Source organism: Trifolium pratense, linkage group LG6, assembly GCF_020283565.1.
Source record: "Trifolium pratense cultivar HEN17-A07 linkage group LG6, ARS_RC_1.1, whole genome shotgun sequence".
Lineage (NCBI taxonomy): Eukaryota > Viridiplantae > Streptophyta > Magnoliopsida > Fabales > Fabaceae > Trifolium > Trifolium pratense.
The window spans coordinates 1,519,251-1,541,817 of record NC_060064.1 but is presented as its reverse complement, the minus strand read 5'-3'; the positions used below and the strand labels follow the sequence as shown (position 1 = coordinate 1,541,817).

Below are 22,567 nucleotides of genomic sequence, written 5' to 3'. Positions count from 1 at the left end.
TATAAAAAGAATGCCGTTTATAATATAATACAACAACAATAGTATAACTTTCAAAATTACACCATTGGAGAGAATAATTACCAAAAATGACCCAAACAAAACTAGCTGCAGGCAAATACAATTGATGGTGCTTTGTAAGTTGGCTTACGACAACCTAAGCTGCTCACAGTATTATACATAAATGAATAGTTTCCATGGTGAAGCAGTGTCTTACCATTCTGATTCTTGGACATAAAACACCTTTGACCTAAAATGGTCTTTCCATTGACCTAAGCTAGCAAAAGGCATGAGACCACAACACAGTGGTAGAACCACAAGCAAAATAGCGTAGAACAGAAACCGGCGAATCCAATACGGAAGAATTGTATTCCTTTTCATTGTCTGCAGTGTTGTGATTGGTCCATGAAGAATTGTGTACAAAGCGGATGTCCAGCATATAGATAAGAAATGCACCAAACATAGAATCTCCCAATATAAGAGCCAAATATAACCACTCCCTCCCAGTGTGTCTATACACAACATTCCACAATAGCCACAGCCGATTCCTAGAATCAAAACTATGAAAGTAACTGGCATAGTTTGTGATGCCAATGCTGATGACCGCTGGAAGAGCAAATATGCAACTATAATAATCATTAAGAGACCAAACATCGTTTCGAACACAACTCGAACTTGACACAAAAGAACACGCATGCTTGAATTGAACCAGGTCACTGACTTTGGAGTCCACCAGGAGGAAGATTCCTAAAATAGAAAAGGCACCATTAGTATATTCAAATTGAGCAAAGGCAATGCTGTAAAGTGTTGTCATAACTCATAATAACATCCTATTTTACATAATTTGCACCTTAACTCTTAAATTAGCTTTCAAAGAAAATAAATATGACATGTAAAATACAAGATCATGTATTTAAAAAACGAAAAACTAAACAATGAATAAAACATACAATTTCTTTTCTAAATAATATTTCAATGACACGGCCTCTGCTGGTTATCTTTGAAATATGATTTAATTTCTAAACAAAATTTTAATGATACATTCCCAATTAGTTATTTTTCATCATGCAATAACACAAATATTATAATTGCCTAAACCATAGCATAAAATTGGAATAGGCAAAAGAAAATTATTATACTTACATCTTCAGGTGGAGCACATGATTCAGCAGCTTCATTGATCCGCTCGAAGCTATAAACATAAGCACCGTAAAAAAGTGAGAATGACATAATGAACAGACCGAAAATAAGACAGTCTACGGACTTCTTATTTAGTTCGCCATATCTTGTATCTTCTAACTGAGTCTTAAACTTTTCAACTTTGAAAGATGTCTTTGATACTTCCACAGCTAACTTGGATCTCTGCAGATCATTTAAATCGTATCTGAGAGCCAATTCTGTCTCTTTCAATTTCATTTTTTTCATTGCAAGACCAAGTTCAACAGTCTTGAGGTCATTAGAACGACATTGCTCCACAATAGACTTCTCAAATGTACTAATCACTGGATTATTAACTAAAGCTCCAGAAGAGGTTGGAGAAAAGCAAACCATTTGGTTTGATTGTTCGTGCAAAGCAAGATCGCGAGTAATCGACTCCATGTGAAAATTATCCCTGACCTCTTCACGACTAATTGATTGATCTATGATCTCAGCGTGTGTGTGTGACAGTGGGCATGATTGACCATTCTCTGTAACAATATCACGCGAACAATCTCCTCTGATTAATTTAGAACTTGGAATTTCCAATCTCATATTATTCAATTTATGCAGTTCATTGCTAGATGATGATTCATAAATTAATCGAAGGGTACCCAAAGTGCTGTCAAAAGATTGTTCAAAGTTCCTTGTCAAACCATCTAGCTTGTCTCCAAATACCTGTGGTTAGATAGGCAGAAATCAAAACAAGTGTCACACGAACATCACTTTAACAGGATGAACTTCGTTTTACATCGACAAGAAAGCTGCCGGAGAAATGTAGTAAAATCCAATCAAGGGATGAATTAACAATTGATGCGTGGCTTACACTGGATAAAGATTCTTTGATTGCAGACGAGCACATCTACAAGGCAGATAAACAGCGGAACAGTCAAGACTCGAATCAAAAGTGAATCGAATTTCAAAAAAGACAAAGATGCAAATAAGGATAGTCCAAAAAAAACTCATGTCGGTCATGATTTGTTATCAATAATATATTATAGTTTGTATTTTCTCTCACTAAACATCACTATTGTAACAAGAGTTTAATTTTGATACTATCGACAAATCACAACTAATCGTGTGTGACTTTAGAAGTAATTATGATTCAAGATAAATGTTTTGAATGATATAACTAATGTGATTGATTGACACCGTAAAAATATTCACACTGAAAGTGTAAACGAATTAAATTCATTATAACTATGACATTATATAACTCAGAAACAAATTTCGTTACAAGTAAACTTAGGGTTAAAAACAGGGAAAGAAAATTACCGACGAAAGATGATCCGGAGAGATACCCTCAGCTGCTGCATCTCTTCTATACAACACCTAAAAACAAAGCAAAAAACAAAAGCTTTTCATAAACAGGACCAATATATAACTGTACAAATTAAAAGAAAAACTAACTAGAATTGAGTGTTTCAGTGTGTTCGATTTCACATTAGGCGAGCCAAAAGTGATCACAGACGGCAAACACATAAAAAAAATGATTTTGACATGTTTCGGAAATGTCGATTGGATTTGAATTTGACTCAAGAATTGATTTTAATTTGAAGTTACAATTTGTAGTTTTTGACTCCAAATGCAAATTTTTATACTCAAATTTATTGTTCTACTAATCTTTATGTTTGTGAACTATACAAACATTAATCACTCTGCATTCAACTCCTCTCCCTAAATTGGGAATGCAGCAGGCAGGTTAAAACTCGGAGAGTTTGCCGCCCACTTGAGTTCCACAATACTCAAGAGATTAGTCTCTGCAATTGCGTGGGAGGATAATACATGGTTTACAACAAAAAAAAAATCATTTTTTACGAAAATATTTGTTACAGCAAAACCTAACACATAACATGATAATAATTACAATAGTATAAATCACATCGGCATCGGTTTTTTTTTTTTATTGAAGCAAAAAAACTAAGCTTTGAAGAAACATGATCGGAAAATAGAATAATTAAAGAAAGCAATTGAGTATAAAAAAAATGAAGTTTACCTGAGCCATAACAGCGGCAAAGGACATTCCAAGAGGAAAACCAATAGCAGCAACATTACTTTTGCGACGAACAGTGAGTTTAGGGTTTCGTCGTTTGAACGCAATTCCCTTTGTTTTAACTTTAGGTTTTTGTAATTGTGAGGAACTACACGACGTCGTTTCTGATTGTGAAGAAGAACAAGTCTCGTTGATCTCAGCCATGTCAAGACACTTTTGATTGTTGTTTGAATGAATAGACGAAGCATTCATTGATTCATCAAATTTGAAATTTGTAGCGCCTAACGTTATAAAGATGAATTAATAATCATAATCAGTAATTAATTAATTAATGAATTAATTAATCAAGAAGAGTGTTTTTGTGAAGCGGTGTGTGTGATCGTGTTCATGTTACATCTGTTGTTCGCTGAACTTGTACTTTACCTGTTTGAGTTGAGTCATCATTGCTCTCAATATTCCTAAACTGATTAAATATACTTTACTTTTTTTTCCCCTTTTTTGTGTGTTTTTTAGTTCTTTCTTTTTCATAGGCATCTCTTTTTTTTAGATTGTTTTATGGGATATATATTCGATTCAGATTTTAAAAGATTCATCAAGATATTGAGATTTTTAAAAAGATTCTTGAAGACTTTTTATTCTTAGTTAAATAAAATTTGTATTTAATTGTATAAGATAAGTAAAAATAATTCATAAAAAAGAAAATAAAAATTAATTTTTTTTTTTTATAATTTGGAACGGTCGTGAGCTTAGTTCAATTGACAAGACATTGTATTATATATTTAGAGGTCGGAGTTCGAACCCCGATCATCCCACTTATCCACCTTAAGTGTGAAATTTCTAACTACCAACAAACATTTTTTTTTTATAGGATTTCACCAAAAAACAAAATCAAAGGAACAAACAACTATTTTACCGAAGAGAAATGATATAAACAAAATTTTTAGATATAAATAGGACAAATATACACCTTTTTATTTTTAAATAATATAATGTGATTTATAGATTTGCATGCACACTCATTCTTTCTTGTATTTATAAGATATCAAATATTTGTTTAAATAACTCAACTCTTTACCTAACTATCAAAATTATAGTGATAAAAGAAAACACTTGATGTGGTAGCTTACCCTAAGAGTTTAGTTTTATAAGTTCAAGGGATATAGTTCAAATTTCTTTAAAAACAGTTGTAAAATAATTTTTGGTGTCACTTTAGTTAATAAAAAAATAGTGACTATTGTGGAGGATAATAATTCAATAGACAGAGCACATAAAAAATAATAATAATTCAATAGTCAGCAATTTGATTTAAATCAACGACTGATATCATTTTACTGTATAATTTAAATCATCCGATCTCAAATCAACGACTGATATTCATTAAGAATCTTAACTACATGCAATTATGATCCAAGAAAACTACCTAATTATAAAAATAACATTTTTGTTTTTGTAGTTGATGGTTAAGGTAGCTTCAAGTATAGAGAGAGTGAATATCTCTAAAAGGTCTGGTTCAACTGACAACAGAACTACCGGATATTATTAGGCCATTTTTATCTTAATTCGAACCATAAACCTCACAGTTATATAAATTTTTGGTGATAATTATCAATTTGTCTACGAAAAAGACAGAAAGTGGAGATGAGAATGATAAATATGTTTTCATGAAGAAAAAAAATGAGCTGTTAATTTTGTTATTTGGCATGTTATAAGTGCAAGCAAGGGTACCAACAATTGGGTTAAATGGAACAACTTGATGCTTTCTTCTGCTCTTTGAAGTTCAAGCATAAGGCTACTGAAATTTTTGGTTTACAATGAAACTGATGATCGAATATAAGATCTCTAGCATACTATCACTTGGGCAAATCTAGTGGCTTAGATGGCTACTGAATAATATTTAATAAAAAAGAAATTATTATTATTAATATTATTATAACCGAAATTTGTATGGATAATCAAAATTGAATAATTTGCTTATTTTGTACTAACAACATATTTTGTAATAATCAAAAGGAATCACGCTTACTCTCCTTCATTGAATTAACAACCCAATGATCATACCTTGCTGAATTTGACAACATATTTTTCTTCAATGAACTACTACTAGTAGTACTACATTCAATAGAGTTGTTGCTTTTTTGCTTTGTTCCTTGTTTGGTAGGTCTTTGTCTTGGTTCACTACTTGACCTTGTTTTTGCCTTTGAAGATTCTGTCTTGCTCATGTAATTTTTTGGTGATGACCATGATTGTCGAGGAGGCACCATGTGGCGCTGAGATGTTGATAATGAAATTGATGATGATCTTGGATTTAAATAATCAATCATGTCTCTGTAATATTTTTCTGGGCTGTTTGGTGCTGTGATGATTGTAGTAGTATTGTTATTGTTATTGTTATGATTCTCATTCTTTAATTGATTTTCTCGTTTTGAAATTGATTGGCTCTTTGAATAATATGCCATTGAATCATATTTTCTGCTCTTTACATCTATTGGGCCACTTCTACTCCTCAATGCCTCTAACATTTCTTCCACATTCATATTCTTTGAATCCTATACACAATCAAGAACCATATTATATAGTCTGCGAAACATAAACTTCATCATAACTAAAGCATTTGGAGATTCTATGCAGAGGCTTACTTGATGTTGTTTTGGTTGTGTCATGTACTCTTCGAAGCAGGGACTTTCTGTGTGTTGAGAAACTGGTATTTCTGGGGGAATAACTTCTTCTGCCATCTTAATCCTTTTAATTCGAGCTCGAACTTGTATGGACATCAACGCATGCATCCCACGCAGCGTTGCAGTTGTTTGTTTCCTTACAAGGTGACCCCTCACTAGTGCTTGTAACTTCACTAATCCTCTTAAAGCATGCAATGCTCTCCTTGCCTGCAAATTTCGTACATATCTTATATATCGTCATAAACTCTATAGCACCAACATTTTAGATTGAAAGTGTGTCATCTGGTGTCTGACACCAACAATATCACGTGCGATTAGATAATTAAGTCATTTTTTCAAATTATTACTAGTGCCAACGTGTCAGTGTTTCATCGATCATAACAAAATTCTGCTTATAAGATGAAGATGTCTAGAAAGATGAGACGTGACCATAAAATATTGATGAATATGGAGAGAAGTTTATACCAAATAAGAGCGGAAGGAAGCTTGAATCCTTGTAGCAGCTGTTCTTACAAATTCAGCAGCTGTTCTTGGGGTCTGACTTTGGAACATTAAGGCTTGTATTTGCAATTTTGGAGAGTCAACTGAATCAAAAGACTTGGAAATTTTATGAGCTACTACTTTTCCTGTTGATCTTCCACTTGTTAGTTTTCGAAAACTCCATCTGCGCTTCACTACTATCTTATTACTACTACTATTACTACTATTAACCGTGTTTGTGGTCTTATTCTCGGAGCAGAACGTATCAATCTGCTTCAAGTTTTCTTCTTTTTTCCCTAAAAGAAGGTTTCTAATCCATTTACTTGCCTTCCCCATTTTCTTCTTCTTCTCACCTTCCAAAATTCTACTTAATGGCCTAACAGGACTTAACAAATAACAAGTAGAGTAAAAAGTTCTAAGGCTATATATAATGATGATCTAAAAATAATAAATACACAAAAGATATTTAATCTTGTTCATAAGTTAATTATAATCTTGTTACATACATATGCATTATATATGCATTATTCTACTTGTTTAGTAATACTCATTTTGTGTCCTTGTGCTGACTGTTTATTATTGGCTTTTGGCCTGCAAAGACTTTCCCTGTTAAAGCCATTTGCCACCTTCATGTTTTTTACAATATATAATTTGAGGATAGTAAATAGTAATTTTGTTTTTTAAGTGGCTGAGGTATTGTCACAATAATTTTTTTAATGTATCAAAATTATAAAAAAAAAAATAAAAAAAATATGTGTCTTATATTAATTAGTTTGGTCATTGGATGTATTTTATTGGTTCATAAAATTACTAACTAAAAACACATTTAAAGACGTCTTCGTAAGAATAACTCAGTTGATAGGAACATTGCATGTAATATGCAGGACTAGAGTTCGAACCCTCCACTTATTCACGTTAAACGGTAGAGTATGTGGTAATTTTTAGGGACCATGCTGTTAAAATCAAAAGATGTTTCTTTATCAAGGTATAACAGCTAGTTTGATGTATGCATTTGTCTCTCTATACAATAAGAAGGTAAAAACATCACTGTTTTACAACGTTTTCTTTTGTTCCTTTGAGGCTTTAACCAGGATTCAAGGGCCATACATTGCTTGCACGCAAGTCCTAAGAATATTAATTAAGATGTTAACCTTTTTCTTAATCATATAGTACTATATATATATCAATGACCATTTTAGTCTTAGAATATGAATTATGGATGATGATCAAACACAGTATTTAATTGATTACTTCAATTCAGTTTTATGTTGAAGAACATAAAAATAAATTAACATGAATTAATTAAAAATGTTGTGTTGACTTTGATATTCAGCACCGCTAGCTATTGTGAAATTGAAAGATTCACATAACCTTTCACATCAAGTGACTAGAAGAAATAGTGTTAAGGTTTAGTTAATATAACTTTTGATTCTTTATACCGTCCCTGTCTTTGTCTCTCCATAATTCCTGCGGTTTTTCACATCAACCTACTATACAATATTCACAATGCTCCTTCTATAAATCAAGTTTTCTATATGTTCTCTTAACTAGTTCTCATTTTTATTTTAAACGACCAATGTTAGTGGTTACTAATTAGTATTGTTAGTTTTTGCTGTAGGTTTTAACTAGTTGTAATCTTATTGTAGTCATTGTTAAACATCATCTCTAGTAGTTCGGATTTGAACTATGTTTGGCAAAACTGTGGGAGATTAGTGCTTCACTAGACTCGACTCATGTTAGTCTATTGTAACTCGACTAATTTATTATATTATTATCCCACATGTAAGCGAACTAAGTGTCACATAATAGGGACTAATTTGCCTGTTTTTTTAAATCAACCGAATTATTCTTGTTCGCTCGAAAGAGTCTAATGACAAATTTCAGATACCGAAAAATGAAATTACTATAGTAACCGAAATGACCCCTCCCTCATGTATTCATTCATGACTCAAAAGTCTCCCATGGAATGCAAGGATAGCTTGATATATTTTGGAAGTTTGGAACAAATGAAAAGCCATTTGATCATTTTTCATTTTCTTGTCTTTAATCAAGTCTCTGTTATTAGTCAAATTGCCATATGGGTTCCTGCATATATACTGTATTTTTGTTGTCTCTTGCAGCAGTTTACATGCTACTACTACGCCTAAAAGGAGCATTATTGATGATTTATTAGGCGTGTAGTTAATTCCAGTTATACGCAGTTACCCATTAAAGCATTAAGCTTTGCCTGTGAATCTGAGACTTGTGTCAGAGGGGCGACAAAGATTCATATGTCACTAGTTTTCTTCCATGTGTCATTCTCGAATATAGTACTATGTGAAGTTCACTCACTCACTCACTCACTCTGTTGTCCTTTTTCTTTTTAAGTACTGGGAGCATTTACAATCATCATTCTTAATGTTCACATAACTTTCAAGTTTCCATGCCTAACTTCTGTTTGATTCCGTGGCACCATTTCCATATTTTTTCAAAATTATGGTCACATTTCGGCATTAACGTAGAAGCTACATTTTATAACTTCTTGAAATCACAGCAACTTTACATTGATATCTCCACAGGTGCACGTCTCGTGCAACCAAATGTGCCACTAAAGGATGATGTTTTAATCAAAATCCACAGCTTCGCCTCCAATTCTAGGTAAAGAATTTTTTCTCAACATATCATCTTTTGATAGTAACACCAGTTAAGTCATATTTTACGAGTAGAAATTCATTACCAGTATAATTTTGGTATATAATAACTAGAAATGTTACAAAACTTAGAAATGTGTGCTTCTGAGAAATACTTGATCCATATTTCACTACTTGGTAACTGTTTCTACTGCTGATAGCTCACTAAAATTAACAGTTGTAATGTAAATAATCTGTATTGTTGATGTATAAATGTCCACAAATCATCGTTGTAAGCTTGGATTTGAAATTTGGAACCGCTCAATCTACTCTCAAACTGTAGTTAGTTTGGCTTTAGATAGAAAACAAATATACTTTAAACGAATTGGGTTATAAAATTTATCTTACTTATGATTTATGATTGGATGGTCGCTCTTCGTCCCCCTGAATTGCTCCCACTAGAAAACACATTACCGGAATATATCTCCATCCCGGTAGATGGGATAAACATGGGGGAATTATGATCAATTTAGGAGACCAAGAGCAACCATCTAACAACCATCTAACAGCAAAAACAAAAGAAACCAATTTCATCATAAACCAACCACATAAAACACTTCCACATCATTCCTAAATTATTTTCCACATAAAACACACTTTCACATCCCAGTAATTGCTTGCAGTATAAGGCAATGTGTATGAATGTGAAGCTGTAATAATATTTATTTTTTATTTCCATTATTTAAACCCAAACAAAACAATACTAGTGTACATTAACAACATGAAAAACAAAACTCAGAAATATAATTTACCAAAATCAAAATCACTTGTCTTTAACTTCAACACCAGTTTTACCAGCAATGATAACAGAGGTAGCCATATTCAAGAACAAACCATGCTCAACAACTCCTTCCAACGCCGAAATCTCCGCTCCAGCAGCATTAGCATCTCGAATCGGAGTCTTAAAATACAAATCAACAATGTAATTAGAATTATCAGTAACATAGGGTTTTCCACTTTCATCCAATCTCAATTTTGCATCAACACCTTCTTCATTGAACAATTCTTGAAGCCTAATCAAATTATATTTCCAACAAAACTGAACAACCTCCACCGGCATAGCCAAACCGCTTCCACCTAAACCGGTAACCAATTTCGTGTCATCGACGACCACCACGAACTTATCGGAAGCAGCTTCCACCATTTTCTCCCTTAAAAGAGCTCCGCCGCGACCTTTAACGAGATTAAGATAAGGATCGACTTCATCGGCGCCGTCGATTGCGAGATCGAGACGAGGATTATCGTCGAGAACAGAGAGAGGGATTCCGAGTGAACGAGCTTGTTCTTCGGTTCGTTTTGAAGTTGGAACTCCGATGATGTTGGTGAGTTCGCCGGAGGAGAGAAGTTCGCCGAGTTTGGAAACAACGAAAGCGGCGGTGGAGCCGGTGCCGAGACCGAGGACCATACCGGATTTGACATACTCGACGGCTTTATCGGCGGCGAGTTTTTTGAGGTCGTCTTGAGTGAGGGTTATGGCTCTGATGGAAAGAGAAGAGTGACGGGTGCGTAGTTTAAGAGAGGTTGGGGTGCGTAGGTTAAGACGTGTGGATGCATTGTAGAATGATGAGGATAGAGATGGTGGTGATGATAGGGATAGAGATGCCATTTTTTGATTTGTTTTGTTGATTTTTGAATGTAAAGTGTGATTTTGAATTTGAACTAACACAAGACAGTTTTTGAGTTGGTATAAGCCTATCTTGTTTGTGTGTTTGGTTGGTGCTCACACTCAAGAGTTTAGATTTGATCCAACCACACCGCAGGTTTTTTTTTGTACTACTTTTTAATTATGGTTCACTCCGGAGTTTTTTTTATAAGAGACGATTCAATGATTCATCTTTTAAATTCATCAAATACATATAGTATATAATATAAATCAATATATTCAATGAATTTATAATGATGATTTGTATTTGCCTTTTATCGAAGTAATATTATTATTTTTTAAATGTAGGGGTTGATATCTCGCAACAAATATTTTTTAATAGGGATTGACAGGAAATGACTCAGGAAGGAATATTATTTTTTAGTTTCATTGGATTTTGGCGTTTTCCAACAACCCCCAACTTCTAAAGGAAGCTGATTTCATTCACCCTCCCTTCTCATGGATGGATGTGGATTCATTCACCTAATTATTTTAGACCTTTTTCTTCTTTTTTTGTTTAAATTAATTCTTAAATAGGAAGTTGAATTTAATTAAAAAAAGTTGTAGTTAGTAAATACCTATTTTTTTTTTTTTTGGAATAAAAGTTAGTGAATTACTTTGTATTTGGTTTGACTTTTAGGTACTTGTAATGTTTTTTTTTTCAAGGGTTGTATTTAGACTTTTTTTTTTAAAGCAAACTATTAATAAAAAAAGAGATTACAACAGATCCATATCGTTTTGGATATGGTAAGAAATACAAGAGGGGTATGAGTTATGCCAATCCATATTGGGCTCCATTTCAGCCCATAAAGCCAAAGTATGTGCGACCCGATTCTTCTCTCAATTTGTCGATGCAATCTGCAAATTAGGGTTGGACAAGATGAAACGAATACAACGGTTCGCAATCACGCCCCAATTCTTTCTCACATAACTCTTCTTCTTCTTCACCGCATTCACGGTAATTTGAAAATCAGACTGAAAAATTACAGAGGTAATACCAAGCTTCTCAGCCATATCCATGGCGTCATTGAGCCCTAAAGCTTCACCCAACACTACGTCGTCCAATCCTTGATGCATCCGGGTAGCAGCTCCAACGGCACTCCCATCTGACCTCCTAAGGACTAATCCCGAGTACCAATGTATTTGGACTTAATTGTGTTTTTTTTATTTTACTTTTCAATACAATTGAACATTATCTATATTTATATGCTTCCTCAGTAACAAATATAAATAAAAGATAAGTTTTTAGTATAGTGGCAAAAAGATAAATCTCTTGAAAGAATTGATGTTTAAGGATGGTAAAAAGATAGTTTTTTTTTGACAATTTTCCAATGTTTCTTTACTTAATAAATTATTGATGTTTATCTTAATTCTAAATTTGAATCAAATCTTAATTTAGATTTTAAATCAAATCTTATATATTCTTTAAATCAATCCTAACAAATAAACTAATCCTTTTAGTTAAAAAAAAACTAAACTAATCCTAATTTAAAAATAGTAATAATTGAAATAAAAATAATAACAATAAATAATTACTACGATTTTATTTTATACACACCAGTACTGTATAGTATATAACTATATATAGTATTGTAAAAAAAAAAAAACTATATATAGTATTTGTTGCTTCCGTAAAAAAAAAAGTATTTGTTGCTTTTTCAGAGAAAAATATTTTACCTCCAAAATTATTTTCTGGAGAATCGAATTAAATTTTTTATTTTTTTTTAACTCATTTGACAAACTAACATGCACACTACGATTTAAATTTGAGAGAAACATCTTATCAAAAAAAAAAAATTGAGAGAAACGAATTTAAGTTGGTATAATTTTATTTATTTAGTTTATAATGAAAAAAGATAATATTTAAAATCTATATAAAAAAAAGATAATATTTAAAAACAAAATCCCGGATAATGATTATTTTCCTAATCTTTTGCTGGACAGTTTTCTAGAATATGTCATTATTCGTTATAATCCTCTTGCTATTATCCCTATAAATTAACACAACCTATTCAATCATCCCACAATTTCAAGCTTGCTTCTTTTCCAAGTTTGCTAACCAATATAATTTCAATATTATTTCACTCTTTTCCTTTCAGTCAACACTAAGTGAAACAACATGGATCCATCACTCTGTGCTAATGGTTGTGGTTTCTATGGTTCTCCTTCAACCAAGAACCTTTGTTCAAAGTGTTACAAAGATTATCTCAAATCAAATGATGAAAGCTCAAAGTCAACATCTTCTTGTCCTTCAAAGAATCCTAATGTTGATGATGTTTGTGATGTTGTGGAAGCTGTTTCTCTCACTGACAATGGAAACATGAAGAAGAAAAATAGGTGCAAGAGTTGCAACAAAAAAGTGGGATTAATAGGGTTCAAGTGTCGTTGTGGTGATGTGTTTTGTGGAATGCATAGATATCCAGAAGACCATACATGCAAAGTGGATTTAAAGGAGATTGGTCGTCAACTATTAGATAAACAAAATCCTTTATGTATGGGTGATAAGTTAGAACACCGAATCTAGATATCATAAATAGATAGTGAATGTTTACTTAATATTTTAGTTTTTTATAATTAAGAATTGTAAACATTGCTATTCTTTATGAATGTATTTTTCTGATTATTAATAATTCATTCATGCTTTTTAACTACTATTACATATTGTTCAGTTATAATTTGTTGTTCAGTTTTTTTGTTGTTTTTGAAGCATGTTTGTTGTTCAGTTATAATACCTTGATAGTGCATGTTCTGGTACATCTAAAAGTCACATATCACGATTAAGAGTAGTTTATTTATATATACAACACTCACACTCCTCAACCCACCAAAGTGCCACAAAACTGTGAGGGCTCACACGCGGCCCAAAGAAACAATACATCGGAATATAGAACGTGGAGTACTTCTAAGATTAACTTGTTTTGCTTTACAAGAATTGAGTCTGACCTACTTTGAAAATCATAGGTCCGAGTTTCACCTATTTTTAAGGCTGGATTTTTTGAAAGCATAACAAGGCAAGAAAACCTGTGTTTAAATATCAATGTGGTCCCATAAAGCTGTTTTCATTCTATTGTCAATAATATGATGCATGCGTTTAACTGCACCCCCCAGCAAGGACATTCTAGTTCTATGATTTTCATTCCAGGTAATGCTTCCTTTTAAGGTTCTGCCAAAATAAATTTACATTAATATTGACAACAATTTGCTCAAATTTTCATCAAAACTCACATGTACCTAAATTTCATATTGTTCTGGCATAGAGATCAATGCTCCCAATTTGCAGTCGGGAAGTAGACTGAATATCTTTGACTGCAAGAAACCTGAATCTGCAAAGGCATAACTTTTGGCAATGTTTACATATACATCTAACCTAATTATATTAGTTTAAACAATTTTTACGTATTTTTCCAATCGTATTTTACCATCTTGACACTGTAAACATGTTTTTTTAAGAAATATTAAGATGCAGTAAGATGGTAAAATGTAATAGGATGTTTGTGTAAAATTTGTTTACGTTATCCTTGTGTGTGTGTGTGTGTGTGTATTAAAATCATAAAACAACATTATAAATAAAAATTACCTGAAAATATTAGATGGAGAATGTGCTGAGTTGATCATGTATGTTCTACGTTGGAAACGGTCTTTAAAGAACTGAGAGGTTTGCTTGTCCAAAACTTGCCAGCTATTCCCCTCATCATTGCTCCCTTCAAGAATCCTGAGAAAAAGGTCATGAATGTACAGCACATGCTTTATTAACCAAAAATTATGCGTGAAAACTAAAGGTGAATGACCCAACATGCCAGTCACCAAGGGAATAAAAAGAAACAGAAACACATATGGTTGCCAACACACAGCAAAAGTAGATGGACCTACACGCGCGCGCGCACATACTTGCTTGGCTGGGATTTCATTTAATTTTTAAGAATTTAATTTTGATAAATTGAGAGCCTAGTAAGTTTTATGTCGACAATAAGCTAATATTGTGCCACCTGTTTCGTAACAAATGAAAGTTTTTGATTAAATTAAATATGAAGTTATTATAATCAAACCACACTTTCTCATTATGCAGTAGTTCAAGAAGTTTTAAATCAACAACGAATCAAATTAAAACTAAATTTTCAAGGTTAATAGTCTTTGGAAAGAGAAGCAATTGCGTTAGTATAATTTGGAGAATTGAGGCTTACAGGATTAAAGAAAATATAAAAGATAAGTTCGGGTAACTCATCCACGAGTAAAGATCCTCTCGATTCTCAAAAGAAATAGATAGGTCCATTACAGTTTTGGGGTCAATAAAGGATATAAAGACACATTTTCAAAACTGATGACATTAATTTGGCCATCATACACCTAAATCATAATAATGGAGATGTCCATTTCTTTCTTAAGAAATATAGAGGATCTCTACTCCCCATCCACTCATTAACAATAATAACTATAAATTTATAATAAAATGAATCAGGAATAAAACATCATATCATCAAATATAACAAAGGCCATACCAGCCCATCGGATCCCTTTCTGGGGCATCATTGGCTGACATCAATTCATATGCCACAAGCTCATACTTCTTGTCATCAAACGTTCTATAGACGATCCAACAACCTATACAGCCAAATATTTAACAATTTTTTAGATCAATGTCTGCACCTTTAGAAAAAGTATTAAAATGGATTCATAGTATCGGCAATAGCATTTAAACCGAGTATACTTAGATTTCTTGCGTGATTATTTTTCATATCAAGATCATGAATTCTTTTCATTAATCTTATGCCCCGAAGAAAGAGAATGCAAATAGAGCATAACTCCTAGGAATGAGAAACTTTACATGGAATAATCAAATCAAAATCTTACATTAAGAAGATTTCGTCAATATAATTAGTATTTAGTGGAACTAGATGGAAGTTGAAAAAGCGCAACTTGTGCTTTCACATTGTAGGTGAAACATGTCAACTTCTAGATTAAGATATTTATATGGAACAGTGTTTAATCTAGTACCGCAATCTGACGTGAAACAAACTCTATAACCCCAAAGAAGTTAACTATATACCTTTTGCTCCATTTGGTTCTTCCCATTTTGATATTTGAGTCCCATCAAATGCTGATGTTGCCTGAAATTTTATAAAACAAGAACAAACTTATTGACGCTATAAATCATAATTAATGTTAAACATATAAAATAAGTCAGATATAAACTCACAATCCCTAAAGGCAACTCCTCTGCACTTGCAACGACTGAACCGGAATGTAATCTATTTAACTTCAGTAGTGGCAACGTAAACATATTTTTCCCATAGTTTTCACACTTGTTAAGATTGTGAACCATGTCATCAATAGCATCTAGCACAACGGGCAATGCTAAAGAAGTTACTACAGGGTTACCAACTGAACAAATTTCAACCCTCCCATCTGTATTCACTTTTTTCTCCAGTGAAAGAGCATCAAGTAAATCATCAAAAGACGGCAAAAGTTTCTGAAATTTCAGGTTGCTTAGAACTGAATCAATGGAGGCCCTTCTTGATTTAAAAGGGGAACTGGAAAGATCCAAGAGAATTCTTTTCGTAATCCCAAGTACTTCGACAGCTTCAGCCTTTGTTACTTCTTCCGCAATAAATTGATGAAGTACAGGACAAAATGCATTATAAATCTTAGTCACATGCTCATCTACGCACAAACGAACAGGGCAAGCAGAAGAACTTAGGTTATCAGAACCAATTTCAGCTCTGGATTTGCGCCATTGCTCATTCCCACTTCTTCTTCCAGGTAATGAGAGAGACTCATCATCTTCAGAATGCAAACTCCTCTCAATTTGTTGGTTTTCTTCTATATCACGTGCTTCAATAATTGAAAGTAGTTGTGGTGCAAAGCCTCTTCGAGTTTCGTTTGTAATATTAGTGAGTATAGAGGATAAAGAAGGCTCTGTAACCATAGTACGTCGAGATAGGACCTTAAATTTTGAAAAGGGTACAAAAATTCATTACCAATTATGACCAAATCGGGAACCTTAATCCCTATGCAAATGAAACAAGCTTGCATATAAATAAAACACAAGGAAAGAAAGAATATAAATTAGCATACCTCGTGCCACTTCCTTGTGTATCGTTTGGTGACATCATAAACTCCATCTTTCGCTAAGGCAATAACATAATTTAATTTCTTATTCCACCTGATTCCACAGTGATGCACACAAGATGAAAACTTTTGAAAACAACAAGAACAACTACTTTCTTAAGTCAATTAAATGGTGTACTGGAAAATGAATAATACCCTTTTTCATATAATAACGGCCTGTCATAGATTGCTTCACATGGGTCAAGATGCATCCACCTGTAAGATCATATACATCCTCAGAATTCCACCAGCAATAGTTTTAACAGCATATTACAAGAATTAGCAGCTTTTGTGACAATTGTACCTTCCCAGGAATTGAGAGTAGCACTCTGTCCAAACATGGTCTGTGAAGTCCAAGATCTGGAGATCAACCAAAAGACTTTAAATTCACAATAAATGAAATTTACTAGCAAAACTATGACGTAGCAGAAACTGGCCAACCAGTGTCAAAACACCATAAGGGGCAACATGATTCCAATAAGAATGCAAGCTAATTTCAAGAATTTAATTCAGTTTTACATGCATGACTATCTTTTTCTTACAGATTACAGTTCAATTAAGAACATCCAGCTGGAATTATGTTTTCTATGTATATGTGAACTTAACATCACATGTATGTAAAACTAAGATGATTTACCACAACAACATGGTCATGTAATGTTTGAAATATGACATTCGCTACTGGACTTGTAATGTTAGAATCATCAAAGCCCCGTCTATACCATAATCCATACATCCTAGCTAGAGCAAAACTTCCATGGTCACATGACCATATAGACACACTCACATAATTTTTTGATGATTTATGAAATAATTAAAAGAATAAAATAAAAAATTAAAATTTTGTGAGTGTGACTAAGAAAATTATATTTGGTCACATGACCATATAAGAATAATGCAAATGCTAAATTTCATCTAGGGTTCCAGTTACAAACCAGACGTGATTCATAACCAAAAGCTCGACAATAGAGCGTAAAGCAGTTGGCCCATTCTCCACAGCGGCCCTCTCTTGTTTCCACAAGCTGCAAAGTGAAATTGAAAGAGAATAAAGGGAGTGCTCCAAAAAAATGTGACAAACATAGCAGTTGGCCAAGTGTAAAATACATCATTAGGAATTAAATGCAAATTGAATACCTTTTTAGGATCATTATAGCGAGGGAAGCGAGTCAGTCTGGAGCAAACGGTGCAGCTGTGATATGAAAATATAAACGTGAATAACCGGAAAATTAAGGAAGTCAGACAAATAATGGAAGCTAAAACTAGTGATCATGGCAGAAACCTACAACAATACTTTATAAGCAAAAGGCTCGAACTCAAGAAACCATGTATGTAACGGGGAATAATTTTGTTCATAAAAAACAGGATTTTCTTGCCAAGACCTGTTTCTAAATAAATTCAAATGGGAAACAGATTGTTGACCTCGGAAAACAGGATATTCTTAAATTTTAGAAAAATTATTTATTATTTTAAATTAAATAAAAAAGAAAATCAGACAGATCAGTTGACTAACTATAGCTTAATGAAGGTTCACAAAGAGTTATGTGTGATGTTGTCATAAGAAAAATAAAATATATGATAATTACCAAACCCACATTTCTGATCCCAGTACAAGTGGAAAAAAGTTAATCTCACATTAAATTAAAGCATATGTTCAATGTTCATACCGATATTGTTCAACCCTGGAAGCTCCGTAAAGCGTCTCAGAAGGAAGTGGAGCAGTCATACCCTGGTCTACAGTTTCATTTCCACAATCACGACAAGATGGTGCATTCACCCATCTATTTGATGAGGACAGAAAAGAAAGATAAATGATCAGAGGCAATCATAAAAGGAGCACAAATACAGGTGAGTTGGTGGTTTTCACGGGGTGAGAGAAAAATAATAATGTAACTCAGTTCAGCCACAAATATTATGTGAATCATATTTGAGTTAAATCATATATAACTCTATTTGAGTTAAATCATATATTTGAGTTAAAGCACAGTAGCCAATACAATAAATAATTTAAACCTGAAGGATTGTTTGAACCAGAAAAGTAGCTGTAGCAGGAAAGCATGATCGCGTTCTATTTTTGATGGATTGAAGTTCCCCTCCTAAAGAATGATTATCAGGATTACACCGATTACAAAACAATAGTAGCAGAGTACAAAAGGCTATGCTTATGAAATGACAAAAGCATCTCAAGCTCAAAAGCTAAGCCCAATATGATATGGACATGTATCCTCTATACAAAATTGATCACAGGCTCTTACTTTGGCCAAAGAAACCAATGCTTTCTCCTCAAGCTCTTCCACGGGAACAGACTTCCGAGCAGCCTCCTGGCGTATTTCATCTTCATACTACAAGATATTATAACAACCAACACACAAAATTAATCGTGAAAGCCTGTTTCTTCTATCATGAAACCAATTAGACTCAATCTACTTTAAAACTAAACCTCATTTTGGCAAATGTTATATGCAGTTTCATGAATTAAATGCCTTGTATTCTTCATTCAAAACAAATAAAATAAAATACTCCTATCGAGTAAATAAGCATTTCGGTCTTCAAATTGTAAAGGTCAGACAATTTAGTCCCTCCAATTTACGAAATAGAAAATCAGTCCATTAAATTAAAGACTGCCAATCAATTTAGACCCTCCATCAAAATATCTCTTTAGTGAACATCTATCAAAACCGATGAAAGTCTTACATATTGACTTCAATAGTCTCTTGAAACATCAAAACAAGTATAGAACCATCAAAATTGTATTGTTAAATTTGGAAAAATGACTAAATTAACCAACATTGTTCAATTTAAGAGACTAAATTGCTAATTTGCTAATTAAACGACTAAACTAACCGGCACTTACAATCTGAAGGAATAAAATGCTGTTTTACTCTACTCTACTACTATTGTAATAATGTAATGTAATTCGGCAAAAATTACCATGAGTACTTGAGAAACATAAGGTCGTACTCTACTCTCGAATTCTTGAGTATTTTCGCTAGCTACATACTGCTGCAACATGAGTGCTTCCTCTTCTGCCTGAACAAATTCACACAAACAATACCAAAAAAATAAAAAAATCATAAATATAAAAGACAAAATTGAGACTTTACAAAATTTTAAGCTAAAATCAATGTCATAAAACCTGCAAGAGCCTAGCCAATTCCTCATCAGATTGCAAAAACTGCGCAGAGTCTAATTCGGGTTTTGGAGGTTCATCATCGATAGAGACAAGTCGAAGTTTATCAGAAATAGTTGCAAGATCAGAATCAGTTGAAATTTGGGTATCAGGTTCAGCTCCATAAATCTGTGAAATTAACAAAAAGCATCAAATTTTACAAATGCGATGAATTATATAAGAGTTTAAGAATCAAATGAAATAAAAAATGAAAACCTTTTGTTGATCGGGTGGAACAGAAGTGAGAGAGTAAAGCTGGAATTGAAAAACCTGAAAAAGTGAATGAAGAAATTGAAATTGAGATTGTGAAAGAAGAGAAAGAAAAGAAGGGTTTTTGGAGAGAAAGATGCGAACTTCGAAGCCATCATCGGTATCGTATTCAAGATCAAAATTGGAATCGTTGTGAAGCACTTGGAATCTTCGACCCACCATTTTGTGAGTGAGAGAGTGAGTTCTAATGGAAAATTGAAAATACAAATATGTGGCACCAAAAGATTACGACGAAATTACATGCAAGACTTTTTGTGACAAGTCAATGCTTATGTGGCATGTGACTATTTGTCCATGTGGCAAGATATATGATGACATGACATCCAACTTACTTGTCATATGTGCGATGACTTTGTCAAAATTAATAAGTCATTTTTTCCAAAAGGGGCTAAAGTTTGGGGACCAAAAGTCTATTTTAAAAGTTACAAAAGGGACTAAAGTTTATTAAAGGACAAAGCACAAACTTTTCATTTAGCCGAATTCGAGTTGACAAGCATCCCTTACAAATTCTCCGTAACAAGTGTTTTGTTTTTGGTGGAGCATGTGCCTTCCAAAATCTCTTCCAATCACCTTCTTCATGCAAGGCTTCAGCCCTCTTTGTATGTTTCAACATCAAATTATAATCGCTTTTAATTAATACTATAATTGTTGAATGTGAAGTTACATTGCTTAGGTTACCGAGATGTGAAGTGTATAAATATGTGAGGGAAACATATTTAACATGGTATTTAGAGCCTAAGCCAAGCCTAGCTCCAATCAAAACCGCAATTTTTCTTGAAATTGTTATAATTGTTTTTCATAACCACCGTAACCGTTTCATAACCACCGCTTCAACAATAATTACCACAAACATCATCATACCATATTAATTTATCATCTTCAACCATATTAAATATATAGACACTTTAAGTATAGTACTAGTGGCCATTTCTAAAGAGAATAAACTATAAAGCTTCAATCTTTCCCCTATTCCATACTTTCGTATTAGGAAGAAATAATTTATTAACATTCATTTGATACATACCTTGAATTTGTGACCCTTTCACCTTTAAGTCACCCTCGTCTCTAGCTAAGGTTCACACATAACTTTTTAATATTAATATTGGTATCCTTTCCTATTCTCCACCTACCTCCATTCATGAGTATTTGACATGATTTCCAAATACTACGCCAAACATAACTCAGTTTACTACCAAGATGAGATTCAAAAAGAGATGAGTTAAGAAAGTATCTTGCTTTATAAATTTTAGTTACTAAAGAGAATATAAGCCGAATTTAAAATTATTTTTGTTTGTCGCGAGAATATGAGTTCGATTCTTGATAGAAATAATTATTGATCCAATTTTACTTATTTCGCATTTGAACTTTGAATTAGCAAGTCTCCTTTCCTAATTAAAAACTATAAGTTAATAAAATAAAGGCTTAATTGCACATTTGGCCCCTTATTTTTTAAAAGTTTCAAATTGGCCCCTTATCTTTTCTTTCGTCTAATAAGTTAGTCCCTCCTGTCAATTTTTTGACTAATGCCGTTAGATGTGGACACGTGGCAAACGAAAAACACGAGAAATTTAACTTATAGCAACGGCAAATGTTCGTAAGTAAAAGTGAATTTCACATGGGGTGAAAATGTTTGAGGACATTTGTTGATCTTTAATGTAATAGTAGTATAGAGACAATTGTGCTCAAAATTATTATCTTTTTTTACTAAAATTGTGCTCAAATGTTGTTGTCTATGTTTTGGTTTTACGAGTAGTATCTATGAGGGACTGGATCCTCTCCAGTTACATGTCCAATGAGATCTTGGCCATTCAAAGTTAAAGAATTAAAATTAAAATTTAAAAAATGTAAAATTGAATGGTGTGGATAACACTTGATAATAATGTCACGGGAGGTAACACACTCCCGTATCTACGATGGATACACAATCCCAAGATGCCAACCAAACCAATCACATGGCCCCATTCGTCTGACCAAAGATGGTGATATACTGATATAGGGATGTCAAAGAGGCAGGAACACGTGAAGGATGCTTCTCTACTCTCAGCTCCTCTAAATTTGTTCTCCGTCCCCCGTTCTCCGTCCCCCGTGACGGGGAATATTTTTCCCAATTTCTATCTTCATAGTATCCATTGAGATCCACGAATATCGAAAATTAATAAATTTTTTATATTTTTCGATCAAAAGCATGACAATAGTCACTTATTATTTCTTCCGTTTTTTTTATAAAAAAATACATATATTTTGCATCTTTGTTTTTTTAAAAAAAATAAAAAACACATTTTGCATCAATAACAAAGAAAATAAGAGGAGTAGACATTGTGTACATGTATGTAGTTAGTGCACTTTTCTAGGGTTAATTGGATAGTCAAACAA

At 33.0% G+C, this 22,567-nt stretch overlaps 4 protein-coding genes and 1 pseudogene across 5 annotated transcripts; 1 reads left to right on the top strand and 4 right to left on the bottom strand.

The window, feature by feature from the left end:
- Positions 1 to 491: 491 nt before the first annotated feature.
- LOC123890828 lies at positions 492 to 3,707 on the bottom strand (annotated as a pseudogene).
- A 1,188-nt stretch (positions 3,708 to 4,895) lies between these two features.
- LOC123890827 (protein IQ-DOMAIN 19-like) lies at positions 4,896 to 6,964 on the bottom strand. The gene is made up of 3 exons (XM_045940529.1): positions 6,328 to 6,964; positions 5,824 to 6,069; positions 4,896 to 5,733 (listed from the first exon to the last, which is right to left on the bottom strand). The coding sequence occupies exons 1-3, from the start codon at positions 6,676 to 6,678 to the stop codon at positions 5,191 to 5,193; spliced, it is 1,140 nt and encodes a 379-aa protein (XP_045796485.1). The 5' UTR covers positions 6,679 to 6,964; the 3' UTR covers positions 4,896 to 5,190.
- Positions 6,965 to 7,571: 607 nt separating this feature from the next.
- Positions 7,572 to 13,221, top strand: LOC123890826 (putative zinc finger A20 and AN1 domain-containing stress-associated protein 8). 2 transcript variants are annotated; one of them, XR_006802961.1, is made up of 2 exons: positions 7,572 to 8,979; positions 10,963 to 11,488. XR_006802961.1 is itself a non-coding variant. In XM_045940528.1 (2 exons), exon 2 carries the CDS (start codon positions 12,773 to 12,775, stop codon positions 13,175 to 13,177), a length of 405 nt encoding a protein of 134 aa, XP_045796484.1. In that variant the 5' UTR covers positions 7,572 to 8,979; positions 12,753 to 12,772; the 3' UTR covers positions 13,178 to 13,221. The 2 variants fall into 2 exon arrangements, 1 of the variants encoding a protein (XP_045796484.1); XM_045940528.1 differs by lacking the exon at positions 10,963 to 11,488 and adding an exon at positions 12,753 to 13,221.
- LOC123890824 (probable ribose-5-phosphate isomerase 3, chloroplastic) lies at positions 9,657 to 10,844 on the bottom strand. Its single transcript, XM_045940527.1, has one exon. The coding sequence runs from the start codon at positions 10,615 to 10,617 to the stop codon at positions 9,775 to 9,777; it is 843 nt and encodes a 280-aa protein (XP_045796483.1). The 5' UTR covers positions 10,618 to 10,844; the 3' UTR covers positions 9,657 to 9,774.
- A 472-nt stretch (positions 13,222 to 13,693) lies between the features above and the next one.
- Positions 13,694 to 21,161, bottom strand: LOC123890823 (peptide-N(4)-(N-acetyl-beta-glucosaminyl)asparagine amidase). The gene is made up of 18 exons (XM_045940526.1): positions 20,279 to 21,161; positions 20,141 to 20,194; positions 19,892 to 20,053; positions 19,687 to 19,785; positions 19,011 to 19,097; positions 18,769 to 18,851; positions 18,423 to 18,536; positions 17,893 to 17,947; positions 17,694 to 17,780; positions 17,063 to 17,118; positions 16,915 to 16,974; positions 16,726 to 16,813; positions 15,848 to 16,594; positions 15,698 to 15,758; positions 15,150 to 15,252; positions 14,231 to 14,365; positions 13,885 to 13,976; positions 13,694 to 13,816 (listed from the first exon to the last, which is right to left on the bottom strand). Exons 1-17 carry the CDS (start codon positions 20,354 to 20,356, stop codon positions 13,892 to 13,894), a joined length of 2,154 nt encoding a protein of 717 aa, XP_045796482.1. The 5' UTR covers positions 20,357 to 21,161; the 3' UTR covers positions 13,694 to 13,816; positions 13,885 to 13,891.
- Positions 21,162 to 22,567: the final 1,406 nt, after the last annotated feature.